Genomic DNA, 26,573 nt, shown 5'->3' on the forward strand with positions numbered 1-26,573 from the left:
ATATATTTTGGTCGCCCAAGTTGCGTAGCCTCTGAATATAAAATATAATAATTATTTTCATCACTTCCCTTTAAATTTAAAATTTTAGATCCGCCTATGATTATATAAAGTTTCACTAAAATAAGTAAAAGGTATAATTTTCTTTTCTTATGCGAAGGTAAATTTATTTATCTTCTTCTAACTCTTTTGCTTTTTCATATATGAACACGAGTCTCATATTTCAATTTATCATTGATTTGACCATCAAAGAGGATAACACTGACAACTCTAATCCAACTGACAAACTTTGCTTTATAGTACATTGAGAGTGGACAACAAATTGATATCAATCATAGATCCGAGCGAGTCATGAAGGGCACTATAGCTGAATGTTTTTATATTTTTTTATCCTTTTATGTATATTTTTTTCTCTGTGTACACGATCGATCAACTAATCAATAATTAAAAAGTCGACTTCGAAAACATATGTAATTATTTTTTACATCAATATAATATATTTTTTTCTACTTAATATTATAAAAAAAATCAAAAAAATAAGGATATAATTATCTTTAATAATTTTTTTACATTTGACTTTGATTAAATATTTTTTTGAAATATAAGAGATAAAATACTACTTAATATAAAATAAGTCAAAATAAGAAGTTAAAAGTATTTTTCCCTTAATAATTACACAATTAAAATAAATACTAATAACAAATAGTGTGCCGTATAGGGACTTGAGTCCTTATCAGTTTACTAAAATCAAAATCGTTCTATTATTCAGTCTACGCAGTTTTATAGTCATCCATTTACCTGCCACATCATCCTGACGGATTCCTAAGTAGTCCCTGCTTGGGCTGACAATTATATCCAATAGTGTTGGGAGGGACCATAAAATCTGTAAAATCGAAGGCGAGCAAGTCCGGTGAGGGAGGGAAACTGGAACTAAGAGTCTGTGGCTGTTCTTTCTTTCTCTCTTTCTTAACCCAGTAATAATTACACAAGTGAAAATTATATGAAACAAAATACTAATAACAAATGGTATGCGTGACAGTGATTTGAGTCACTATCAATATACCAAAATCAAAATCGTTCTATCAACCGTACTCGGTTTTATACTCATTCATTTACCTGCCACATCATCCTGAGGGATTACTAACTAGTCCCTGGTTGGGCCCACAATTATATCCAATAGTATTTGGAGGGACCATACAATCTGCCAAATCGAAGACGAGCGAGTGTGCCGATGGAGGGAAACTGGAGTCCTCTCTCTCTCTGTTTTTAACCTATTAATAATTACACAATTGAAAAATAAATGACAAAAAGAGAGTAAAAAATCGCGGTGCCCGTCCCAGAGCCATGGCTGCTCAGAGCACGGTAAGTCGGTAACACGCGACCGCAACCTCACCGGCCGCCATTCTGAGCACTCCTCTGCCACTTCGCCGCGCGGTCTCGGGTCAGCAAAACCTTCTATCCAATCCGGCAGATCCATTCGCCGCCTTGGTTTTCATTTCCCCATTCTCACCAGTTCCCGGAGGAGTCTCCTTAGTTCGAGGTATGTCTGGCTCCGCTGCTTGATACGCTGCTTCCGTCGGACTTCTTCTGATCTAATATTTCGTTTTGTTTCTTTGTTCTTGTTTTGGAATCAGAATCGTGTTTGCTCCTTTGGCTAGGTCGGCGCGTTGAGATCCCTTATCATTCGTCGCTCGGCTCCGTAGGCCTGTCGGCTTCGTAGGCCTGTCGGCTTGCATTGGATTCACTGCGGGTTCTGTTTGGTGGATAGGTAGGGTTTCTCTTCCATTTTCTCGATGGGGAAGAAGGGGTGCGCGGTGAAAAAGCGAAGAGGGAATGGCGTCTCTGCGCCGAGGGATGCCAATGACACGAAGAGGAGGGAAATGAAACGGAAGTTAGGTTCGAGTACTTCGCAGCTGGACCCAGTAGATGAGGTGGACTGTGGAGTTGGATACAGCTCATTCTGTGGCGAAGGCAGTCGGAATGAGACGGCGGATGTGGAGAAGAAGAAAAAGGAGGTTTTTGCTTCAGAAGAGATTTCTGTCTCTGATAATAAACAAGTTGCTGAGGCAGAGTTTGTTACAAAGCAGCGTGGTAACACTGATGCTGAGGTCCCTTCAAAGATGATCAAATTGGATTCCTGGGAACAAGGTGAAAAGGATAAATCTCTACTTGACGTTAACAAGCCGCCGCAAACTCTTATTTCACAATCTGGTACTGATAAAATAGAGACAAATGCAGGCATAGTTGGTGGTTCCGATCCCCTAGTGCCTGCAAATAGAAAGGTGGCTGGAGTGGGCGAAAACCAAATACAGATACGTCCAGAAAAGGCTGGAAAGGAGGGAGCTGAAAACACAAAGTCGATGAAATCACCAGGTAATTTTCAGAAACTCGGGGGCAACGATCATCATACTAGCGGTGGCGCGGGTGACAGAAGAGCCGAAATTGACATTTCACGATCCCAAGACCGTACTCTGAAGGTGCAAGGGAAAGCTGATGATGCCTTGAGGGTCCTACGTAGTAATAAAGTGGGTGGGTTTGAGAAATATTATATTAGGAGGAAATACAAGGGGGGGATCCCAAAGGATATAAACTCTGTTTTTCTTGCCCGGGCCACATTGAATGAACCAGCTCTTTCTCCATCTGAAAGGGTTGACGAAAATTCAAATTTTACTAGCACAATGAGTAAAAATGAATTGAGTAGGTCAAAACATGAGATCCCCAAGAAGAGTGGATCCGGCGAACCTAAAAAACAACAGAAAATTGTTTCTCCTGACCGAGAAAAAAGGAGAGTAGCAGACACTGCAAAGAGCAAAACTGCTTTGAGAACAAAGAGTAGATCCAGTACAGAAACATCTTTCAAGAAAAAACAAGCATCAAAGGTTGGAGGTGTATCTCACATTACAGAAAAGCAGAAACTTAGAGCACAGATAAAAAGTATACTTGTAGCTGCTGGTTGGACAATAGATCTTAGGCCAAGAAGGGGCAGAGACTATGAGGATTCTGTTTACATACCGCCTGAAGGTGGTAGTGGTTATTGGTCAATCACAAAGGCTTATGCAATTTATCAAAACAAATTAAGTATAACAAACAATGTGGTGGGCAAGACTTCTTCTGGAAGGAGCTCTAGAACTTCTGCTAGTCAATCTGTTGTACCTCTGGAGTCCCTTGCTTTATTGAAGAGAGTTGTTGTTAACAAGAGAAGAAGAAAGGCAGAAGAGACTGAAAAATTCCAGGAGGGCAGAATGAAGAGGGTAAAGCAAGCTTCTTACAAGAGCCATCTTAGAGATCAGGTTAAGGGTAAACTGGCTTCAAACTCAAAATTTTCTTATAATTCCACATCTCATAAGAATGTTCACAAAGGATTAATAAACAAAAGGGGTGGACACACCATCTTGGTTCGTGGTGGTCACAATGAGTTAGAAGCTGATGATGCAGACTATGTTCCGTATGTCTGGAAACGGACAATTCTTTCTTGGATGATAGATATGGGTGTATTGCCAATTAATGGAAAAGTGAAGTATATGAACCAACAAAAGACTAAAACAATGTTGGAAGGCTGGATTACTAGAGAAGGTATTAACTGCAGCTGTTGTCGCAAAATCCTACCAATATCGGAGTTCGAGCTTCATGCTGGTAGCGAACTCCTGCATCCTTCACAAAATATATTTCTGGAGGATGGAGAAATTTCCCTGTTCCTGTGCAAGATTGAGGCATGGAAAAAACAGGTTGAGTCTGAACGACAAGGATACTATTATTTTGATGTCAGCTGTGAAGACCCTAATGATGATATCTGTGGTATCTGTGGTGATGGTGGTTCCTTAATGTGTTGTGATGCCTGTCCTTCAACATTTCATCTGAACTGCTTGGGCATTGAGGTGCATCAAATAGAAGAACATTTCTCTTCTTTTTTTTTGAACTTGTTGATATATCTGGTATTGCAATTATGAAAGTAGCTGTTAGAGAAACATATGCAACGTTAGCTTTATCCTCCTCTATTTATGACATTATTCTCCTGTTCCATTTTTGTTGGTAAAATCTGAAAACAACGTTGGTGGAAAAAAACTGCATCTAATATTCATTTTAAGATTGAATTTTACTGAAATTCCATATTCTTGATTGCCATATTGTTTGCTTCATTTTCACCTATGAGCTCAGTCCTGGTAGTAACTTTGTGTTTTGGTTCAATTGCCATGAATGTCCAGAAGCCGCCTCCTGGAGATTGGTACTGCACAAACTGCTGCTGTAAGTACTGTGGCATTCCTAGTGGAGGAACTGATGGGGCAGTTTTATTTTCATGCCATCAGTGTGAGGCAAGATGTATGAATTTTCTCCTGTTATGTTTTCTTGAATAAGATGTTCTTATATAATCAATGAGATCTGGAGTCACCTGTAATGGATTTTGCAGATCATAAAGACTGTACTCCCTGCCCTGAATCTGATTCTGCCATTCCCAAGTGTCCTACCATTTCCTTTTGTGCTAAAAGTTGTAGAATGGTACAAATGCTGCCTTTTTATGAATTTATTTGTCCATATATTTGCTTTTTGATTTCTCTATCTTGTTCAGCTTTAAAATTATTTGAAAAGTCAAGTTATACTTTTGCATGCTTATTATGATAACTTTGGTACATCAAATGTCTATTTCCATGTGCTTGGATGCCTCTCTTTCAATTAGGTGAATAACAATTTTAATATCATGTTATAGCCTTATGCGTATTAAGTTATAATGTGTTAGGAACAACCATGATATGCATTGCAGATATGAGGAAGACCTTTAGATTAGCATATTATGTCCTTGATGTCTTCAATTTATAGGTTTAATATTTTTTCCTTTCATATGGCAACAACATATCTGGTCATGCTTGGGCCCCTTTCTCGATGTTTTCATTTGCAATGTTCATATCTACATTTTCAGTAAAATAAACAGCATTTTGATGTAAAACTCAAAGAAACTGATTGTGCACCATAGGTATTTTATTTATTTATTCTCTTTTATGATTGCATTAACAACTTTGAGGAAGAACCGCATAGCCTTGAAGCATATATGAAAGTAGTTATTTCATTTTTGATCATTCTCTTCTAGATTATGCATAACATTTTAATTCCTTATATTCTATAACATTATTATAATTGGTAACCTTAAGTTTCTCAAGTGAAGAAACTTACATGGTCTATATCTATCTTTGGAGAATTTTTAATGTTGCTCGACCTATTATATTTGAGACAAAGCTTTGTTTGAACCTAGCAGAATGAAAGCTTCATGCATGTGCTATATACAATTGGAGCATGCGCCTCTTTAAAATGGGGCATGCTCACTGGATCAAGTAACAAAGTACAGAATGAGAAGTTCTTGCTCACTCAAAATCCTTTTTCTTTTTTAAAATGGGGCATGGGTGAATCTCTAGGTATTATTTAATTTTCTTATTTAACGTTAAATTTTAATAATAATTTATGTTCATGTTTAATATGGCACCATTTTTTTTTTTTGCAAACATTATTTCACATAAAGTTCTGATGAAACGGACAATCAGCTAGAATATCGATTAGGGAAGGTTGTGAAGATAATTTTCCAAAATGTTCTAAAGTTATAGTTTGTTAGTTATAATTGTTATGTTCATGTTTCTTTTGGTCCAAACTACGCTATGCTAATTATGGTTGCTGCAGGTTTTCAGTGGATTACAGGAGCTTCTTGGGACGAAACATGATATTGACGCAGGATTGTCATGGAGTGTTGTTAGGTGTTTTGATGATGTGGATTCCTCTGAATTGGCATTAAGGTCGCGTCAAGGAGTGGAATGCAATTCAAAGATTGCAGTTGCCTTTGCAGTTATGAATGAATGCTTTCTTCCAATTGTTGATAAGAGAAGTGGCATTAACCTTATCCATGGTGTTGTGTATAATTGTAGGTAAGCATCAATCACACATTATTAATGATTTAACTTTGTAGAGTTTCATCAAGTGATAAGATCCCAAATAGTTGGAACTGGTGACGATGCTATCACGCTTTTATTATGTTCAACATTATAGCTGTTCATTAACTAACAATGGTTACCATGCATTAGAACTAGAGAATCATTTATTTGAATATAATTACAATTTAAAATTACAATTTGGTCAAAAAGAATTTTTTTATCATTATTACAATCTTCCAAATTCTCTTTTTTTTTATTAGTTTTTCTTTTTTATATATAGAAAGATGATATCATTTCACATTTAATCCTATCTAAATAATTCAGTGTAATATTTTTATTCATATATTTTGAAGATTCTTCAACTATAGTTTGCCTTTTTGTTATATATTTAAATATATTTTGATTTTTTTTCCTTTTAAAAGTTCACTAGGTTTGTCAATTTGATGCATGGATCTTTTTTGCAACATCTAACATGATCCGCAGTTGTATGAAAAGGTCAATGCCTCAACCACCATCTGATGAGATATATATATATATATTTCTTTTTTATACATTTCTTGCATGCCACAAATGTGACTTTTAGCTTTTTGAAGTTACATTTCTTGCTGCTTGTGGGCCATTTGAGAGGAGCCATATGCCTCCGAATAGGCTATATGCTGCAAGTTACATTTGCAGCTACTAACCAAATACCAATATTATGAAATTCATCTCTATTCCTTTGCTTTTCTACCTGTTATGATACTATGTTTTTGCTTTTAATGTATACCTTGTACCTAACTTTTCTCCATGTTTAACTTTGCCTTCCTGGGCAGATCCAATTTGCGTCGGATGAACTTTCAAGGTTTCTACACATTTACTTTGGAAAGAGAAGACGAAATCATCTCTGTGGCATCCATTAGGTACACACATATGTTTGTTCTCTTAAACTGTACTGATGATGTTTTTGACAACTAGTTTGTGAGTTAACCTTCTCTACGTCACACTTCCCTAAACATTTCAGTGTCTGATGGCAATACCTTAGATTTGTTTTGTATCTTGGGCAAATGTTCTCTTAAAGGAACCATAATTCTTGTCCTTCATGAGCTTGTTATGTGGAAGTCTTATTTCTAATGAGATTTGTGTGGTTGACTATAACTTATCTAACCTGCAAATTGATGCTATCTGATTGATTTTCTTCAAGTTTACTAGATTTCTAGCATCTTATCTTTTTTAATTGCATTTCTGTGTCTGATGGCAATACCTTAGATTTGTTTTGTATCTTGGGCAAATGTTCTCTTAAAGGAACCATAATTCTTGTCCTTCATGAGCTTGCTATGTGGAAGTCTTAGTTCTAATGAGATTTGTATGGTTGACTATAACTTATCTAACCTGCAAGTTGATACTATCTGATTGATTTTCTTCAAGTTTACTAGATTTCTAGCATCTTATCTTTTTTAGTTGCAAAGTTGCAATTTATTGATAGCTATTAATTTTCCTATGTTGAAGCAATACTTTCAAATCATGATTATCGCAATTGGTAGAAATAATAAAAAGATATAAATTCAGATTGTATGAAATGGTAGGATCAGCAAAATCAAATTTTATAGGAAAAATAAAAGAGATAAAAAGTAACTATTTTATAATATGACATTGTGAAAGAGGTTAACAAATCCTTAAAAGAATACCCATTGTGTATTGTTAAATATTATATGATTAATAGTACATAATACAACAAAAATAATCAAACGTTTGCCCCAATAAATGGGATTGACTGTGGATCCTCTACACTATTAGATTCTATCTCCTATTATATCCTCATATATATTTAAATGAATTTTATCCTGATTATCGTTATTAATCAAGTTTTCTTTAGTCTACCTCTTTGTTGATTAATGTGCGTGTTTATTATATTTTCACATCGTTAAGCCGTGTCATTTATTGGTTGTCTAAGTATGTTCTTGTCATCCTAAACGCATTTCTAGTAGTTTTTCTTCAATAGACGTCATTTTCACTTTCACTTTAATGGTCTTATTTCTTATCCTCACATCCACTTCATCACTCATCTTTGTGATTCTCATCTTTTGCTTGTGTGTTCGCTTCATATGAACTCCATATAACATAGCAAGTCTATCTATTCTCTCCTCCATTTCAACCATCTTACTTGTAATTTATGTAACATATCTCTATTAATCCCTTCGTCTTTTTGAAAAAACAATATTAAGTATTTAAAACTCTCATTATAGATAACTCGCCAACTTCTCTTCTAACAATTTCCCTACTACATTTAATACTATTAAACTTAAATTTAATGTATTTGGTCTTTACTAAGTTAAACTTTTATTAGATTATTATTTGATCGCATGATATTATAAATTTGCATATTAATGAATAATAATCGACAATAAAAAAGTGACAATCAATAACAAATATTATATTATTGATATAGAATTATCGAGTAATATTAGATTATTAATTTTTTTTTGAATAAACTTATATAATATAATCATTCTATATTATAGGATTAGTTGTGTCCAATATATTTGCATTGAGTTTTATTCAAAGGAAAGAGAGTATTTAGGGCAATATTAATTAAGAGATGTTATTGCATTCTCATTCGATCGATACAATGTCTCTTGTCAGTATTGTGCATGTGAGAGAGATGGTGTGGTAGTTTGAACAAGCAATAGGCAAGCTTGCAGCAAATCTGAAGCTGCAAAAAAGTTACCTCCTATGTGTTGGCCCTGGGACGGGTTGGTGGTGGCGTTGGGGTGAGCGTATTCACCTTTTGCCACCATGAAGCTACAAAAAAGTTGAGAAATTCAAGTTGAGATTCAATTGAGCGTCGAGTCTCTCATTTTGGCATGTGAGTTCGCTAGGATTCAGACTGGGATCCTTGAGAATTTCGTTATATCGTTGATTTTTCAAATCAGTTCAATCAAATTTTAACTGATTCATCCATTTTTGTTCTGAATTTGACAAAATGTCATCATCCTGTAAAATTTAACTTATTGCTACATAACTTCGTTGAATCTCTTTTTTTTTTTTAAAAAATTTACTGTGTTTTTTATTTTATTTATCTATATTTTTAGATCTGCATGACATGCCCATCTTCTTCCAATGATTGGATTGGCCTTTCATATTGATATTGGATAATTTTTACAACTATGTTTTAAATTACTGTCTAAACTACATTTCCCATCTCCAAACAGAGTAGTTTTCCCCTTTTCTTCCCTTCCCATGCTCTTCATTCCTCTTCATCTGATCAATTAATTCTCTTGTTATTATTATCCATTTACAACCACGTTTTTTTATAATTACTTTCCACAAATGTTGTCTATAATGTTGGTTAATAGCTATCATAATGAATGTTGTCAACCTAATAGTTTGCTGTTATTGCCCCATGGGTAGTATTGCAGTTAACCCTTCTTGCTCTTCCTATAGTTTTGTTTCTTCTCTTTCTCTTGATGCTTGGTTGGGTTCGATTCATTCAGTTAATATGTCAAAAAGTCTGGTCAGGGCACATTAGTCTCTGGTAGTTTGTGTAGGTTTATTGGTGGATGGAACCTGACAAGTCCAATTCCATGCTTAACCTAGATTTTATGATTATGACTCAATTGGGCAATATTGGCAAACCTAACAACCTATTATGGATAATCACCATAGTAATTGATGCACCGGTATTTGATCTTACCAAGATAGCAAAGCTATTATTTGCAAACAATATTAAGTTAAATTGCAATCAAAAGGGTAAGTTTTCTTTGAATAGTTAAAGGTATCATTAGAACTTGGATTCCTTTTTGCATGTCCTATTTGCTTAAACATGATACTGAGTTTTGTAAATTTTATTGTGTCAAACAGAATTTTTGGAACCAGATTTGCAGAAATGCCTTTTATTGGGACCAGAAACATGTACAGACGCCAAGGGATGTGCCATCAACTTCTTAGTGGAATTGAATCAGTAAGTGCTTCCTCTAGCAATCTTTTATAGAAAAAAAAGCAAATGGGACTTTATATTGTTCCATTCTTTTGATTCTGAATCCTACTACAGATTCATGTAGATCTTGACTATATATATATTTTCTCTCTTTCTAATTCCATATAGCCAATCAACTTTATAGAAAGTGGAAGCCTCAAGTTCAAATCATACTTTTGACAATAATATTATCTCATCTATTCATTTGTTGGATTTAGATTATAACACACACACACACATCAAGGAAGAGTATTAATTATATGAATATATAGATGATAGAAAATCAAAAGAGTGCCTTTCTTTATTCATATCATCAAAATGGCATCTCTCTTTTAAAAATTATTAAGACAACGCCCTACTTATATTTTCTACTAAAAATACCCTCTGTGTTATACCTTGGAGTTGTTTTGTACAAAACACCACTCCCTTGGAGCTGCTTTGACCAAAACAGCTCCATCTTAGAGCTACTTTGCAAAGCAGCTCCAATGTGATTTTTCGTCTCTCTTTTTTAGTTTTTTTTAAAACAACCAATGCTAATCCTAAGTCCGAATGAAAAATGTTGAGAGTTACGTTAGGTTAGCCGACCAACTCAAACACATGCAAATGTTTTACGAATGCATCTGAAACAATGTTGTAGGGTTCGACTTCAATATCTTGGCAAAGACTGCTACATCTAAATGAGAACTTGAGTATAATTTTAAATATACAAGAATTTTCATGTCATAGGTTAGATAAGAACAAATATTATATAAATGAAAATTGTCTTAAATTGGAATATGAAACAGTAGGAATGTTTACTAGTAAAACAATGGAGGTCGTGGATACAATGAAAATTTTGTATCTTGTGTTTATAAGATACAAAATGAGCATAAGAGCAGACAAAGATGATAAATAACTCAAGTTTTAAGTTAGAATACATAGAAAAGAGAAATAAAAAATGAAGTAACAAAAGTAGTTAGAAAGGGGATAGGATTATAACTCTTAAGATAATGATGGAGAAAGAAAGTATTAATGTAATGCACCTCAATTAAGATTAGAAGAAGACACCAAATATAGGTTTCAGAAGAACTAGATATGAGGTAGCGCACAAAATTATGCTAAATGAGATGATTTTAATAGGAGATCTAAATGAGCATGTAGGAATAAGAAACGAAAAATATGATAGGGTACATGAGGGTTATGATTTTGGAATGAGAAATGAAGAAGGAAAAATTATATTGAATTTTATGATAGCATATGAAATTAGAATATTTAATGTGTTTCAAGAAAAGAGAGCATTTGGTTACTTTCAAAAGTGAGAACAATAAGTGTTAAATTAACTTTCTTATAGTCAAGAAGAAGATAAAAAAATTTATAAAAATTGCAAGGTCTTCCTTAAAGAAAATTCAACTACTCAATATAGGATAGTAAGATTAGATATGCCTCTCAAACATATCATCAATAACATGTAAATGTGCACGAATCTTATAATCAGGTGGTGAAAGTTAAAGGACAAAAAATAAAGTATATTTAAAGAGATGGTAGGAGCATAAATGTTAGGCGAAATACGTGGCGACTTAAATATGACATGGGATAAATTGACATTAAATTTGAAAATGATGGCCAAGAACTTACTTGGTGAGTTAAAAGGATGTGCACTACTGAGTAAAAAATCTTGATGGTGGAATGAGAAAATACAAGAGAAAGTGAAGGAAAAATGAATACTTTATAAGTTATTATACATGAAAATTTGAAAAAGTATGCAGTAGGTAAGAAATAGATTTAAAAAGTAGTGAGTAAGCCAAGAGTGAAACTTTCAAATGCTTATATTGACAATCGGATACAAATGGGAAAGAGACATTTATAGAATAGCTAAAGCAAGAGAGAGGAAAACAAGACATCTTATCAAATAAGAAGTTTTAAAGATAAATGCAATAGAGTACTAACGAATGATGAATAAATAAAAGAGTGATGACTCGAACGAGTATAATCCTATCGACAAGAGTTAGTATAATTAACTCGTGCTAACGAATGATGGAAAAAGTGTTAGTATAACGCATATTGAAATAATTAAGGATATGCATGAGAATGTAACGACAAGAGTGATGACTCGAACGGATTAAACGAAACATTTCCTATAAAGATATGACTTAGTTTTAAGTCTCTATCTTTTTATACTAATCATGAATACTCTCACTTGACATATCCAAGATGTGTTATCATGGTGTATGTTGTTTGCAAATAATATTGTTTAGGTAGATAAAATACGTGAAAGAGTAAATGCTAAATTTGAGTCTTTGTGGGAAACACTTTAAGTGAATAATTTTAGGTTAAGAGTAAAAATAGAATATATGGAATTTTAGTTTAGTATGATCAAAGATGACAAGTTACTTATAAGTGAGAGCTTTAAGTATTTAAGATCATTTTCTCAAAAGGATAATGAGATTAAGAGAGATGTTTTATATAGAATGCAAATAAGATGATTGAAATGGAGAACACCAAGTGTTCTTTATGATCGTAAGTATCTCAAAATTTTAAATGAAGTTTTACAAAATGACAATTAGATTAGTAGGTTATATGAAATTGAATGTTGGACTATGACTCGAGCATACAAATGTAAAATGAAAGTCGCAGAGATGGGGATATTAAGGTGGATGTGTGGACATACGAGGAAAGACAAGATAAAAAATGAGAACATTAAAGAGAAAGTTGGGTTGTGCCTATTGAGGAAAAATTACAAGAGACACATTTAAGATGATACAAACATGTACTTAGACTATCCATAAATGCTTGTAATATGAAACTAGGACACATGCACATTAAACTAGGAAGGACAAGATCAAAGAAGATTTGGTTAGTAATGATAAAATAAAATAAAATTTATTTAAATATAGATGATGATGTAGTAGGAAATAAAGCTCAATAATGTAGGAGGATCTATATAGCCGATCCTATTTAGTGGGATAAAACTTTATTATTTTTCTATTTTTTAATAGAAAAAGAAAAGGAAACAAAAGGAAAAAAAGAAAAAAGAACAAAAATCTAAATACAAAATTAATTTTTTATTTTCTATTTTTTAATAGCTAATTAAAAGAGAAGAAAAGAAAACAAAAGGAAAAAGCAGAAAAAGAAAGAAAACAAAAAATACACAGAAAAAATGCCTTGGGAGCCACTTTGTATAAAGTAGCTTTAATGGTGGTGATGTTTTGTAACGACCACCCTTCTTACTACTACTACTACTCTCTAAGAGTGACCGTTACTTATCTACTACTCTACTTAACCGGTTTATTAAAAATCTCTAGGAAAACCCTACCGAAAAATTTCGGCAGAGTCTCCCCTGTACCGGTGACAATAATCATAAGTACATACATATACAAAGCAATAACATCACCACGCAGTTTATATATAACTAAAAATAAACTATCCTAGCAATAGTAAACAAAAGAACTCCAACAATAGGAAATAACTCAACTACAATGCGGAATAAACTTAACATAGACAAAGGGAAACTACTAAAACAATCTCTATCAATTTAATAACTGAAAGAAAACTCCAAAGAAGGAGTCTTGACAGTTTCCTTAGCAAACTCATGATCTCTCCATAGTCCAGCCATCACCTGCAGTAGGAGGAAAGTAGTATCTATAAGCTAAAAGCTTAGTAAGTGCTTGCCTACTCACAAAAACTCGATATGCATGTATATAACGAAAAACATGCTAAATCTGAATGCTTAGAAGAAAGCTACTCATGCTCATCTACTAGTAAATAAATCAGATTAACTGAAATACTAAACATGTAATCATGCTCATAAATAGCATAGAAATCATATTAACTGAAAAGCTAATATGTAAAGCTACTCATACTATACAAGAATAAAACTATAACTGCATGCTGAAAAGCAAATAAAGCTAATCATGCTAAATAATCTAATAGCAAGAAATCAACTAAATGATAAGACATATAGTCATGCTCAAATAAACTCATAAGGAAGCAAATGAAAACTGATACTGCATGCTTCAAATAACAAGAAGCTAAACTTTCTAATTCTAAACATATTTGATGTTTGTTTCATTTGTTTCCAAAAACTTTTACTTTTATACTTCAAAATAATAATCAACTTCTCTTGGGCCCGGCATTGTACCACTTTGGTATTTTACCAATTTGCGTGCATCCTTAATAAGAGTCGAGGTAGCTAATCCCGAAACTACTAAGGTACTTCTAGGCCTTGTGCCTAGGGGCATCTTGGAGCCCATCCCTTGGACCTTGTGTCCGGTACATGCCCTTTAAAAGTAAAATACTTTTTATCTTTAAATACTTCTTATAATAAAATGCCTTGGCATTTAATAAGCACCTTGTGTGCCAAAATCCCTAAAGTCTTGACTTCGGGATTTTACTTAAGGCCTTAGCCTTTTTCCTTTCTTTTCTTTATCTTTCTTTTACTTATCTTTTGGTAATTCAGTAGAGAATCATAACTAAATCCAAAAGTAGATATGTTCATGCTAAATGAGGTAGTAAAGAAACTTAAATCTAAATTGCATACTTTAAAAATGAGGGCTGTTCTTGCCCTATGCATAGCATAAAAGATCTAACCAAACATGCCAGGTACCAAATTGTGCATGCTCATTAAGTAGCAAGGAAAGCTAAACCGTGCATGCTTAAGTTAATGGCTGTTCAGGTTCATTGAAATAACAAAGACATCTAACGGTATGCTTTAGATTAGAGAACTATTAAAAGCTAACCAACACATGTATATCAATTCTTCATGCTAAAATACATCAAATCTGAAATGCTAACTATACTAATCAAAATTCTGCATATCAAGCTAACAAAATTCTGCATATATAGAGAAAACTAAAGCTAAATGCTTTAATGAAATCTGAAACTATAAATAACTAAAGGCTGAAAACTAAAGAATTAAGAACTAATACATCTTGGAAATTAAATTCAATTACAAGATCAACTACTGCAAGTGAATCATGCTCATGCTATTCTATACGAACTAAATTTGCTACTGCTCATGAGTATCCATATAAACTAAATTTGCTACACATGCTCAACTGATAGCAATGAAACTAAAACTGTTCAACTAATAGAAACCGAAAGCTGTACATCTAACAGCAGATAAATACAATCTAAACTTCAGAATCTACAACTAACAAGTGGAATAGAATATCAAATCTACTATCCGATTCTTTCACTAACTACATTCATCTATGGCCTGTGATATCTAGAGCATAAAATCTATTTGTGCATGATAGTAGGTTAACAATCTTTCTATTGGTTTCATGCTCAGATTTAATAAAGGAATCTCAAAATTTAAATACTAATCTACACTATCAATGGATCTAAAACCGTATGTACAGGACCAACCACACAAGATTCTAACAGCAGGTTGACCAATAAAAAAAAAACGTCAGGTCTAGATGAAGCACTGCAATCCACTGAACCAAATCTTAAACCAAATTGTTAGAGCAAGGGTTGAAATCAAAACCATATGTTAGAATGAAAAACTGCTCCTGTAAAACCAACTTATTTCTGAACCTTAAAAATCCTTTAATCATGCTATGACTTGAAGGAAATATGACTACTTGGACATGCTTGAAATGTAAGGTAAATACATTTAAATTAACATGCTGTAACAATCAAGGGAGACCCTTAAACATTCTGTCCGTGCTCTAAAAATATCAACAAAGGATTGGAACCAAAGCTTAAACTAAATTGCTAGAGCAAAGATCAAAATCTGAAACCATATGCTAGAATGGAAGCTGCTATTGTTCAACAAAATGCAAAACAAAACCCCGAGAGCTACTCCTACCACAGGTGAGAAGCACTTACATCGCTGTTCTTGGACTTACAACCGGAAAAGAGAACTCTAAAGCTTCTAGGGTTCGGAGAAGGTGAAGACCTCAGCGATCCCTTCCTTTCCGCGTGTTCTCCTTGACGAGGAGAGCTCGGATCCGCAAGATTCGCCGGAAGAAGCCTTCGCCGGCCGCCGGAGAGAAGCTCCGCCGCCTCTTTCGCCCGAGCAGAAATCGCGACGCCGTGCAGAAAAGGAGAGGAAACGGGATTTAGGGTTCGGGGAAAAAAAAACACTTAACCCTTTATAACCTAGGTTTTATTTTTGCCCTTTACAATAACTTAAATACATCTCGCTACATACTTAATTTACAAATCACGCGCAGCCCAGTTGGTTGGCCAGATTTTAACCAAATCAAAGGTTTGGGCTTCGATTCCTCCGCCACGCACTTTTATTCCAATTTATTTTAAACGTTCCAACTACTGCATATATATATTTCGCTCCATATAAGGTTAACAAAAATCGTGTAGCTCAGCTGGTTGGGCTGGTTTCGGCTGAGGTTCGGCTCGGGTCGAGGTTGTGGGTTCAAAACTTGGCTTCAACATATTCCTTCTCTTTTTTTTTAAAACTCCTTCCTCTTGGTAAAAATACCAAACGAACTCCAAAAATTGCATAAAAATACTCCAAAAATTTCTAAAAATCTCTAGAATATTTCTATAACATTTCTAAATTATTTTAAGGACTTTTGGAACTCGAAATAGGGAAAATTGGGTCGTTACATGTTTTGTATAAAGCAACTCTAAGATAGAGAGTAGAGGAGTATGTTTGGCAGAAAAATATAAGTGAAGTGTTAGTCTGTTAATTTTTAAAAGAAAGACCCTTTTGATGATTTAAAAAAAGAAGGGTGTTGTTTTTGTTTTTCTGATAGCTCGAAAAATATTCTACTTCAACATAACTGCAGAAACTTTTTTTATTCGTATTATTTTCATTGTATTTTAAATTCTTATACATCTCGATAACAAAAAGTAAATTTATTATGCACTTTATTTAGTTATTTATATCTGTAATACATTAGTAATTATGAACTTACAACATCTGTTTTTGTGTTCTTAAAGAATAATGGAAAATATGTCTGAATTATTGTTTTTCTTATTTTTTCCCCTTACTTTTGACTTCTTCAAAATTTCTGTATGCATATTCTCAATACCTTCTCTTGTTTTTTTTCTTTGCAATTGCTTCTAAGTTTGTCTTTCCTTTCATTATAACTGTGTGATCTATAGCCATGCATATTATGTTCGTTTGCAGATAAAAAAATGATTCCCTAAACAAAATCCAAGTATCCTTGTTAAGTGGAGTGAATATTAATTGCATCCTTGCCCCATTCTATTGACCATGGTTGTTTTAGATCCCATTGGAAATGGAGAAAAAATATGGAAGCTTCTGTGTGATTTAGAATATTCAGAATTCCTTACGCATACTCCACGTCACACTATCATTCTTATATGGCAAATATAAGTGGGCGTAAACACAAAGTACCATTCTTCCAAACATGATCAATTTTATTGAATAAAAAAATAATTGAAAGAAAGATAAATTACAAACGCAAAGTTAAGATCTTTTTCAGATGCTAAATATTATTAAAATTGAAAAATAAAATTAAATAAATGGATAAAGCACTCATCTAAATTCACTCCATGACTTAAGAAATAAATTTATTATGATTTCCAAAATTTAAAATATTAAAATTCTTCACAAATTAGAAGACATCCTTACCAAATAAAAAATATCTATCTTTGACACAAAAGAGATGAATCAATTCTTAATTCGCATTATTCTCCCTCCACTACCTCACTAAGAAGACCAAATAAGTTATGCACATCTTCAAGTAGGATATTTGTTTCAATGTGTAATATTAGTATCACTTGAGTTTTGTCCTTTACAAAGTATAAAGTATTTATCATCTTTAGAAATATCTATTAAATGGTGCAAATTGTAGGAATTGATTTATCTTTTAAAATTTAAATTGTAGTTGATTTTGGTAATTGCCTTTTTTAGGTGTCAAAGTATAATGATTTCTGGATTTCTGTCTGCCTTAGTCACTAATTGTTTGGACAAGTTGTCAATATTTTTTAGCATATTCATTTAGTGCAAATTTGACAAATTGTACACGTTCAACAAAGGTAATCTCTTAATAGTCAAAGAGACTTTTATTTTTGTTAACAATCAAGAAATGCATCAAAATCCATTCTTCTGCCAAAAAATAGGACATTTGTTTTAAATATTTATAGGTTTATAATGACTATTATTTTTAAGAAAGTAATTTGAGGATTCTCTAGGCATAGGGACAATTATGAATTTGTGTATATGATATTCCTTGATTTAAAAGTTCATAAAGAGTTTCAATTTTTATGAAACTAAGTTTGCCATCTAGATGGTAATTTTGTTTATGTTTCTCATCCGTGAAATCTCTATCTCTTGTGCTCATGTAATTTGTGGAAGTTGGAGTATTTTCTTTCATCATATATTGTCATGTGAAGTTGAAAATTAATGATAATTAAATCAAACTAAGATGGAAGTCAAAAAGATGCATATGTTTTTATGGTTGGTGTATGATGATTAAATTAAATAATTATGATCCACCTTTTTCAATGCGTTGAACTCTTTTATCTGCTTTTTAAAGTGGAGTCTGTAGGATCGTAAGAGTGTAATAGAGGGGGGGGGGGGGGGTTGAATATCGTGTTTTTAAAAACTTTTCTTTTAATCGTTTAAATCGAAGTCGTGCAGCGGAAAGTAAAGAACAGGTTCGGTTACTTGGTTCGAAGCTTAGGTCGACTCCTACTCCAAGGCCCACGATCCTTGATCGCTCTGTCGGGCAATCCACTAAAACTTTTCTTTTCAAAAACTTCGGAAAGAAGCAGTGCGTACAATATGCAAGAATATAAAATAGTAACAACCTACTATCTTATGTGAGTTTAAGTACAATGCAAGCTTTAAAATAAAAATATACCGACACTTATATGGAAGATGAAGCTCGGTCGGCACTTGAACGAAGTAGTTGCTTGTATGAAGACGAGTTGTAGAGTAGTAGCCCGAACAACAGCAGCTAGCACAGAGATGAACTTTGAACCAAACAAATTTCGTTTTCCAACCTCGGACCTCGAGCTCACTTTTATAAGAGTCGTCGACATTCGGTCGACCGATCCTTAGGTTCGGTCGACCGAACCAGCTCCCTTCCATCTTCGCTGAGATCTTATGCTGATTCGATCTTCGACATTTAATGACATTAAAGTGTTCGGTCGACCGATCCCCTTGTTGGGTCGACCGAATAGAGATCCTTCCCTGTTCGTCGAGATCTGGAATTAATGTGCCATTAAGTGATGAATATTCGGTAGACCGATCTTCTAGTTTGGTCGACCGATCAGTCACTCTTCTTTCTTTGTTTATGCTCGATTTGAACTGTGTTGAGTCATCAGGGTTTGGTCGACCGAACCAGAGGATCGGTCGATCGATCAAGCTTTGATTGGACCCTGCTCTATTTTGGCTTGAACTGATATCTGCTCTGAGTTGGTCTTGTTCAATCGACCGATTAAGCCGAACCTGCAAAACATTGTTAGACAATAATCCTGCAAAACAGATATTAGCACAGTAATAATATATCTAATGCATGAGTAATAATAATAGACAGTTCAACTGTTTTGATCTCAACTTGGAAACCTTCTCGGTTTCTTTAGTTGGATCAGCGACCTTAGGTTGTTCCTTTTAGGAACACGACCTCACTGTCGCTCCTCCAGTTGCTTATCTCAACCTACCTGTCAAACGTTGATCCTCCAGATCTGTTTGGACTTTGCCTGCTCAGTGTTTGATCGCCTGATCCACTAAGACTTTTCCTGCAATACTACATTAGCCAACAACAATATAGTAATACAAAATACTATGGTAAATCTAAACTTAGATTTACCGAAATCCGCAAGTCCGGTCGACCGCGCGCTACCTAAGACTTCTCGCTACCTAACGTTATCTCTAACTAGGATTTTCACCATTTGACTTTACTCACCAGAACCTAAGGTTACCACCCCTAGGGTTTTCTCCACTAGGCTTCACTCACTAAGACTCAATATTCGGCTACCCAGGGATCAGGTCCTCCAGACCTATCGAATCCACCTGGCTTCCACGATCTACCGAGATTTCCCTTGCCTCGGTATTCGACTACTCAGGGATTAGGTCCTCTAGACCTATCGAATCCACTTGGCTTCCACGATCTACCGAGATTTCCCTGGCCTAGCCTGCAACTAGGACTTCTCTTTCCTAACCGCAGTTAGGACTAGTCACTCGGTTGACTTCTCACCCTTGCCTAGCCACGACTAGGACTTCCCATGATCAAGTTCCATTAAACTTACTTAAATATATTTGTCGGACATTAAAACCTTGGAGGTCAATTGCACCAACAGAGTCCACCTCTTAATTTCACCAATTTTCTTTGTGAGGTTTTTTTTTACAATAAAATTTAGATGATTAATAAATGTTCTAGTTAAGCGCTGTGAAACTATAACAAACACACATATCAAATGAGTAAGAGGAAGACCAAAAAAGATTTTTTATCAATAATAAAATAAGATAATATTTATTTAAGTATAGATGATGATATAGTAGGAGATAGAGCTCAATGACATAAAAGGATTCATATAGCCGACCCCACCTCGTGGGATAAAGTTTGGTTGTTGTTGTTTCGTATTGCAATAAAATTAAATTGATGATAGCTCAATTTTTCTCTTGTTCTCCTAATAAAAGCGTTCGAGCGTTGTCTTGATCTTTTGTGTTGGAAGTAGCCGGATCTCTGATTCTTGTGGCTAGGTGGCGTGGGAAGCTTGTGGTCATCTCATAATGAGCAAAAAGAAAAGATGGGATGGTGGCTGCATGATATTGGGTTAGTATGGAATGTAGAGAGTTGCTGCGGTGTTGCTTCTTTTCACGATGTCAATTTGTGTTGGACAACCCTTCGCGGGGCTATTGGAGAGGCATGTGATACTCGCATGCAAATCACATTAGGAAGAGCCAATTAGGTGGCGGGATGGTGATACTAGCGAAAGTGGGTATATAGATCCATTGAGATGGACGCCAATGCGCAAGGCAAGCGTTGAGAGAATGCTTCCTCCTTGTTCTTGATCCTTAGCTATAATGATGACTGACTAAGGTAGCATATGGCAGAGTGAGGGTGATGGATGATAAGGGACCATGTGGAAAAGGATGTGCCAAGGTAAAGGAGCAAGGAAAGCTGGATGAGAGATGAATAGAGTGTTTATTATTTTTTATTTTTTTGTAAGTATCCAGTTTTATGAATAGAGTACTCATTGTAGCAAAAAAAAAAAGGTAATTACGCTCATCTCAAGTGCCCCTCAGTCCGTCCCAGGTTATGTGAAAGGAGGTAAATTACGGGGTCAACTTATAGCGGACCGCTAGGTGGTTAGGGGGTGGGAGGAGTTTTTCCTCGAGGGCATGTGCCCGCCGAGAATGAATAGAGTGCTCATTGTAGCAAAAGGTGATTACGCTCACTTCAGGTGCTTCTCACAGCCAGTTCCTTATGTGAATAAAATCCTCATGAACAATAATTAGGGGGGTGGATCGGGAAGTATCAAAATTTAAGCAGGAATTTTGACTATATTGTCACTTGATACAACTTCATTGAAAAAAATTATTATTGAAAGTAAGATAAATTACAAAGAGGAGTTGTAGTGGCTCAAATACAATTAAAATTGAAAAATAAAATCAAACAAATGAGATAAGAAAATAAATTGATTATGATTTTGAAAACTAGAAATCTAATCTAAATTCCTAAACCTTTTTGCAAATTAAAGGTATCAAATTTTGACACCTAAAATAGACAATTATTGAATTAGATCATAATTTAAAAATCAATTCTTAATTTGCATCAATTCCATTCTATCCTACCAATCTAATATTTTTAAAGCACCACATAGCTAAAAAGGAAAGGTAATTAAAGAGTAAAGTAACAGATAGGAAGAAAATCACGAGCCAAAAAATATGGCCAAGCTATAATGCATGGCATGTGAAGAGAGGTAGCATGATGGAAATAAAAAAAGAAGTGCTGCTAATGTGGTGCGCCGTAGGATATTTATGAAGTACCACCTCAGCAGTGAGTTATTTGGTGACTAAAATCCTAGTTGCAGTCTTGCGGATGGCCAGGGGAGCCAAGCTTTTACATGACGCTGAGACTTGTCTTTAGTACGAAGATAGCTAATGGACAAGATTACTGATTAGTCAACCATTAGATTGGTTTAAATTGTTGATACTTCTGAAAGTTAAACAAGATTGTATGTGTGCATATGATATTTTCAAGCTTGTAACTTTGGAGTTGTTTTGTATGAAATTGAGTTCATTTGCTGTTACATTGTTACTAACGATTTCACCAGCGATTTATTTAATGTCCTTCCAACAAGTTCACACATTCCACCCAGGTGTTTGTGAATGTGGTTTGTCCATGATTTTTGCACTAGTTTGACTATTGCATTAATTTTGCTTTTCTCATTTTCCCTTTGTTTTGTTATAAGTTAGCATAGTCTTTTATTTCAGAAATTTCAGTTAGTTAATTTTTTTTTTCTTTTTCTTTGACATTATTTTGTTCTCATTCTCATATTCAGGCCCTCTCTTCTCTAAACGTTGAAAAGTTAGTTATACCTGCAATTTCTGAATTAAAGGACACTTGGATTAATGTCTTTGGCTTTAGGCCTCTTGAGGTTTCTCAAGAAGTAGATGCCAGGTCCATAAACATATTGGTTTTTCCTGGCACTGGTTTATTACAGAAGCAATTGCTGAAAAGTCATTCATCAGAAAATATGTCTGTTGATGGAGGTGAGCATGTTTAATGTAGTTGATATTTAATTAGTTTCTTTGTGACTCCCTGTTTAGGCATTTTTTGTTGTTTCTGCAGTCAGATTGGTTAAATACGACATCGAACATCACAAGAAAACGTCAACTCATGATTCTTCTGAGGCCCTTTGTGCCATACTCGAATTCCCTTACTCTGCTCAAACTGTTGGCTCTTGCAGAAATGCTACTGAAATTGAAAGAGAGAGTTCAGATCATCCTGCAGAGGCCATCAATTGCAAATCTTTTGAATACAAGTCATCAGAGAATGCTGGTGATGTGTCAATGAACACTTATTCTAAGAGACGTTTAACAGTTTCTCACAGTGAAAATAAATCTCAAGTAGATCTTACAACTGATCAGAAAACTTTGATTGACAGTAGCTCTGATGCTATTAATCAGGAAGAATATGGTATTGTTTCCAAGCAAACACCCAATGTTTTTGCCTCTGCTTTTCAAAATCCAAAATGCTCTTTGCCTGTCAAATCTCCCATTAAGTGTAAGATTTTTCAAGATACATGTGAGGATCATCGTGGTTGTCTTGATTCTATTACCTTCAAGCGTGTGCATGACATTAGAGAAAACATGGAATCCATTATGCTCCTTGGTGGATCAGCCACACTGTTTGGTTCTGAATCTCGGTGAATAAGATGGTAAACGTCAAAAGGTTTCTATTAGACCAACTACCAACTTTTGCTAGTGAATGATGTTATATTTATCTTGTAAATATGTTATACCTTTAAAATCACTGAGAACATGAGCTGCTGCAGCTCTCTTTTTGGAGTATCTTTTGAACACAGTCAACCTGCTACTGGTGGTTTAGTGAAGTTCCTGATATGAAGAACTACAGAAAAATATTTGGTTTTTGATTAAACATTTTTCTTAGCAATAGTTTGCAACCAACAATTTGGATGGACACGTCTGAGTGTCTAATTTCTAACAAACTTGAATAATGAAGGGCTAAATTGGTTTTGCTGTTCGGTAAGTATGCTTCTTAATTCTGGCAACTTATTTCTAGTTGGAAATAATAACTTTTGCTGCTAACTTTTTGGCTTTTTGATCACTATTAACTAGTTTCTGATATTTCATCAAATTATGCAAAGTTTGACTGACCCTCCGTCTTCTTACATATACATACATATAGCAGCCTACTTTTTTTTTTTTGACAATCAAATAAGAGCACACTATTTTTGTTTCTTTCCATTTTTATTTGCCGCAAGTCTGTTTTAATTTGGTCTCACCCTTTGTCTTTTTAGGGCTGTAGACATTTAGCGAGTCAAATAGTTGCTTTATTTGTCAATTGTTTTATTTTTGATGCCAAAGTGTTTTCTTGCTTGGCCAATTAGGAAAGATTCAGTTGTGAAGTGAAGGTATTTTTTAGTTGAATTCTAAGGTTGTTGATTTATTTTTTTAATTATTATCTTTTTGATGTCAATATGGTTCTTTGTTTGTATAAATTATATTTCATATGACGAAAAAAAGACTGTTGTGTTTTTTTTAAATTATAAGTTTAATTATTTTAATTTTAATTTATGGCGTTGATAGAATACACCTTGTTGTGTTGGGGATGCATTTTCAGGATGAGCGTTTTTTTGGGTGGGATCATTACACTTTGTAGGAATAACTATTAACAATATGTTTCTATAGTGCAAAAATACCTTTTCTATGTAGATACATTTAAATTTTGTATATATATTTTTGGTTGATGCCTAAGATTTCAATCCCATTCTAGTTCAGAGGTCATGTGTATGTGGCTATGCTTCAGTTCAATTTTTTTCAGTGTCTACAAAAATCTCGGATTACAGGATTGACCTATTAAAGAAGGTCGATAGATTAGTTGACCATCTTTGTTAGGTTGGCCCGACATAAAAATTTACCATCGTTAATTGCAATAGGGGATGAGCTCCCTTGTCACAAAGATTTACCATCGTTAATTGCATTGGGGATGAACTCCCTGGGTTCTTCATTGCGAGCTTCCTAAGTTCTCATTGCCGTGCTTCTTAAGCTCTTCACTCCGATGCTCTAAGCTCCTTGATCACTTAATTTTGAACTCGCACTAGGAGTTCTTCGTGCCAAACTCCTCGAGCTCTCAAATTCAAGCTCCTTGAGCTCTCTCCCATGCTTTGAGCTCCTCGAGCTGTATGTGTTGAACCTGAGATACAGAGCTCCTTATTATGCTCGTGGCCTAATTATAGTAGCCCCAGTAGTTACGGAATTAGCAAGTTGGCAATCCTACCAATTTTCTTTTCCAACATCGTCCATTGGGGCCTCCATAGTGTCGACCTCTCAGCTCGGCCCACTCTCTCAACCTCACTATCAAAGTTCATTGAAAGCCAACGAAGGACTAATGATACCTAGGATACTGATTGCACTCCAACTCAATAGTCCATGCCTATGCAACTCTACTTTAGTTCAACACTCCTTACTAGCACATATAAAGGTCAGAGGACTGAGCTATCATAGGAGGTCGACAGGTTAGCTAATCCCCTCCACTAGTTCTGCAAGCTAAGCTCCTGAGCTCTTCTCTTATACATTTTCAGCTGCGTAATCTCTCGATAAAGTTTAAAATCGATATTCACCCCCCTCTATCAACTTTCACGATCCAACATTTATAAGGTATTCTAAGACTTTTAAGGGTTATGTCTTCATTGATGAGCGACAAGATAAAACTATATATATCTCTAAAATACACTCAAGAAATGTTACTTTTCTTGAAATTGAATTCTCAACATGAGGTAAAGTTGATAAGACTATTTCTCTATATGTTATCATTATATAGTTCCATCAACATATAATGATAACATGAGGTAAACTTTCCTTTTTCCTTTCATATAATCATTATATGAGTGTAAATTACTTCCACTCAGTTGACTAGATTTAGGCATCTCCTGATTTGTTGATAAAGGAAAAAGGAAAGTTTGTCATGTTATCATTATATGTTGATGATATGCTAATAGTTAGAAGTGGCATAAAGTGTGTGATAGAAGTCAAATCGTATCTTTCATCACAATTTGACATAATAGATATGGGAGAAGTAGAGTAAATCTTAGGAATGAAGATCATTAGAGATCAATCAAAAATGCTTTTGGATTTGTCTCAAGAAGCTTATATCACTAAAATGCTACAACACTTCAATATGTTAGATTGCAACATTAAACAGATACCTATAGTGAGAGGTACTATTTTGAGCAAAAGTATGTATCCCAAGACTCCTGAAGAAATAGCTGAAATGAAGAAAAAATTATATTCCAATGCTATTGGTAGTTTAATGTACACTATGTTGTGTACTCGTCCTGATATTAGCTATGCTGTTGGCTCAATTAGTCATTTTCAATCAAACCTAGAATTGAGACACTGGAAAGTAGTGAAGAGGATATTCAAATATCTTAAAAGGATAGCAGCTTGAGTGGCTACATAGATACAGATTGGGTGGGGGACCTTGATGACAGAAAATCCACATCTGGCTATACCTTCTTGCTAAATGGTGGTGCCATCTCATGGAACGACAAGAAGTAGGCATGTGTAGCTCTGTGGACAATGGAAGCTGAGTATGTGGCTTGTACAACGGCTGTGTAAGAGGCTATTTGGTTAAGAAATTTCTTAAAACATCTGAAGCTTACGGAGGACAGTGGGAGTCCTATTACAGTGTACTGTGACAGTCAAGCTGCTACAATTTTTTCAAAGATTCCAAATATCACAGCAAAAGTAAACATATAGAAATTAAGTATAATTTTGTAAGGGATATTGTTGACAAGCTAGAAAAGATAGTTCTTGAGTACATCTCTACACGTTATATGCTTGCCGATCCTTTTATTAAGCCATTGAATAAAGAGTCATTTCAAGGACACGTGAAGTCTTTGTGACTTCAAAGAATATAACTTATTGTAAAGACATTTTGATAAATGAAAAATGTCATGATCTATTCAGTGTATATGTCTTTGTTACATTTTAAAAAAAGTTCTCAATAAGCATGTTGGCAAATTGAGATTGATTCACTCACATGGGCAATCATCTCTATTTGTTAAGTATAAATAGAGGTAAGACTGTTACTTATGGAACA

At 34.5% G+C, this 26,573-nt stretch overlaps 1 protein-coding gene across 4 annotated transcripts; it reads left to right on the forward strand.

The window, feature by feature from the left end:
- Positions 1 to 1,305: 1,305 nt before the first annotated feature.
- On the forward strand, positions 1,306 to 23,466 carry LOC121992374. 4 transcript variants are annotated; one of them, XM_042546697.1, is made up of 10 exons: positions 1,306 to 1,537; positions 1,632 to 2,145; positions 2,236 to 3,872; positions 4,200 to 4,314; positions 4,403 to 4,491; positions 5,659 to 5,900; positions 6,719 to 6,805; positions 9,744 to 9,843; positions 22,288 to 22,498; positions 22,578 to 23,466. In XM_042546697.1, the coding sequence occupies exons 2-10, from the start codon at positions 1,791 to 1,793 to the stop codon at positions 23,156 to 23,158; spliced, it is 3,417 nt and encodes a 1,138-aa protein (XP_042402631.1). In that variant the 5' UTR covers positions 1,306 to 1,537; positions 1,632 to 1,790; the 3' UTR covers positions 23,159 to 23,466. The 4 variants fall into 4 exon arrangements, with proteins under 4 accessions (XP_042402631.1, XP_042402627.1, XP_042402630.1 ...); XM_042546693.1 differs by having other exon boundaries at positions 1,632 to 3,872; XM_042546696.1 differs by having other exon boundaries at positions 1,632 to 3,872; positions 4,203 to 4,314.
- Positions 23,467 to 26,573: the final 3,107 nt, after the last annotated feature.

This window comes from Zingiber officinale, chromosome 6B (genome assembly GCF_018446385.1).
Source record: "Zingiber officinale cultivar Zhangliang chromosome 6B, Zo_v1.1, whole genome shotgun sequence".
In the NCBI taxonomy this organism is placed as follows: Eukaryota; Viridiplantae; Streptophyta; class Magnoliopsida; order Zingiberales; family Zingiberaceae; genus Zingiber; species Zingiber officinale.

What these genes read in the sequence shown, in the direction of transcription:
- LOC121992374 (XM_042546693.1), top strand. Translation starts at nt 1,791, where the DNA reads ATGGGGAAGAAGGGGTGCGCGGTGAAAAAGCGAAGAGGGAATGGCGTC. An exon ending in GGTGTTGTGTATAATTGTAG is followed by an intron (nt 5,901 to 6,718) that starts GTAAGCATCAAT and finishes CTTCCTGGGCAG; the next exon opens with ATCCAATTTGCGTCGGATGA. An exon ending in ATCTCTGTGGCATCCATTAG is followed by an intron (nt 6,806 to 9,743) that starts GTACACACATAT and finishes TGTGTCAAACAG; the next exon opens with AATTTTTGGAACCAGATTTG.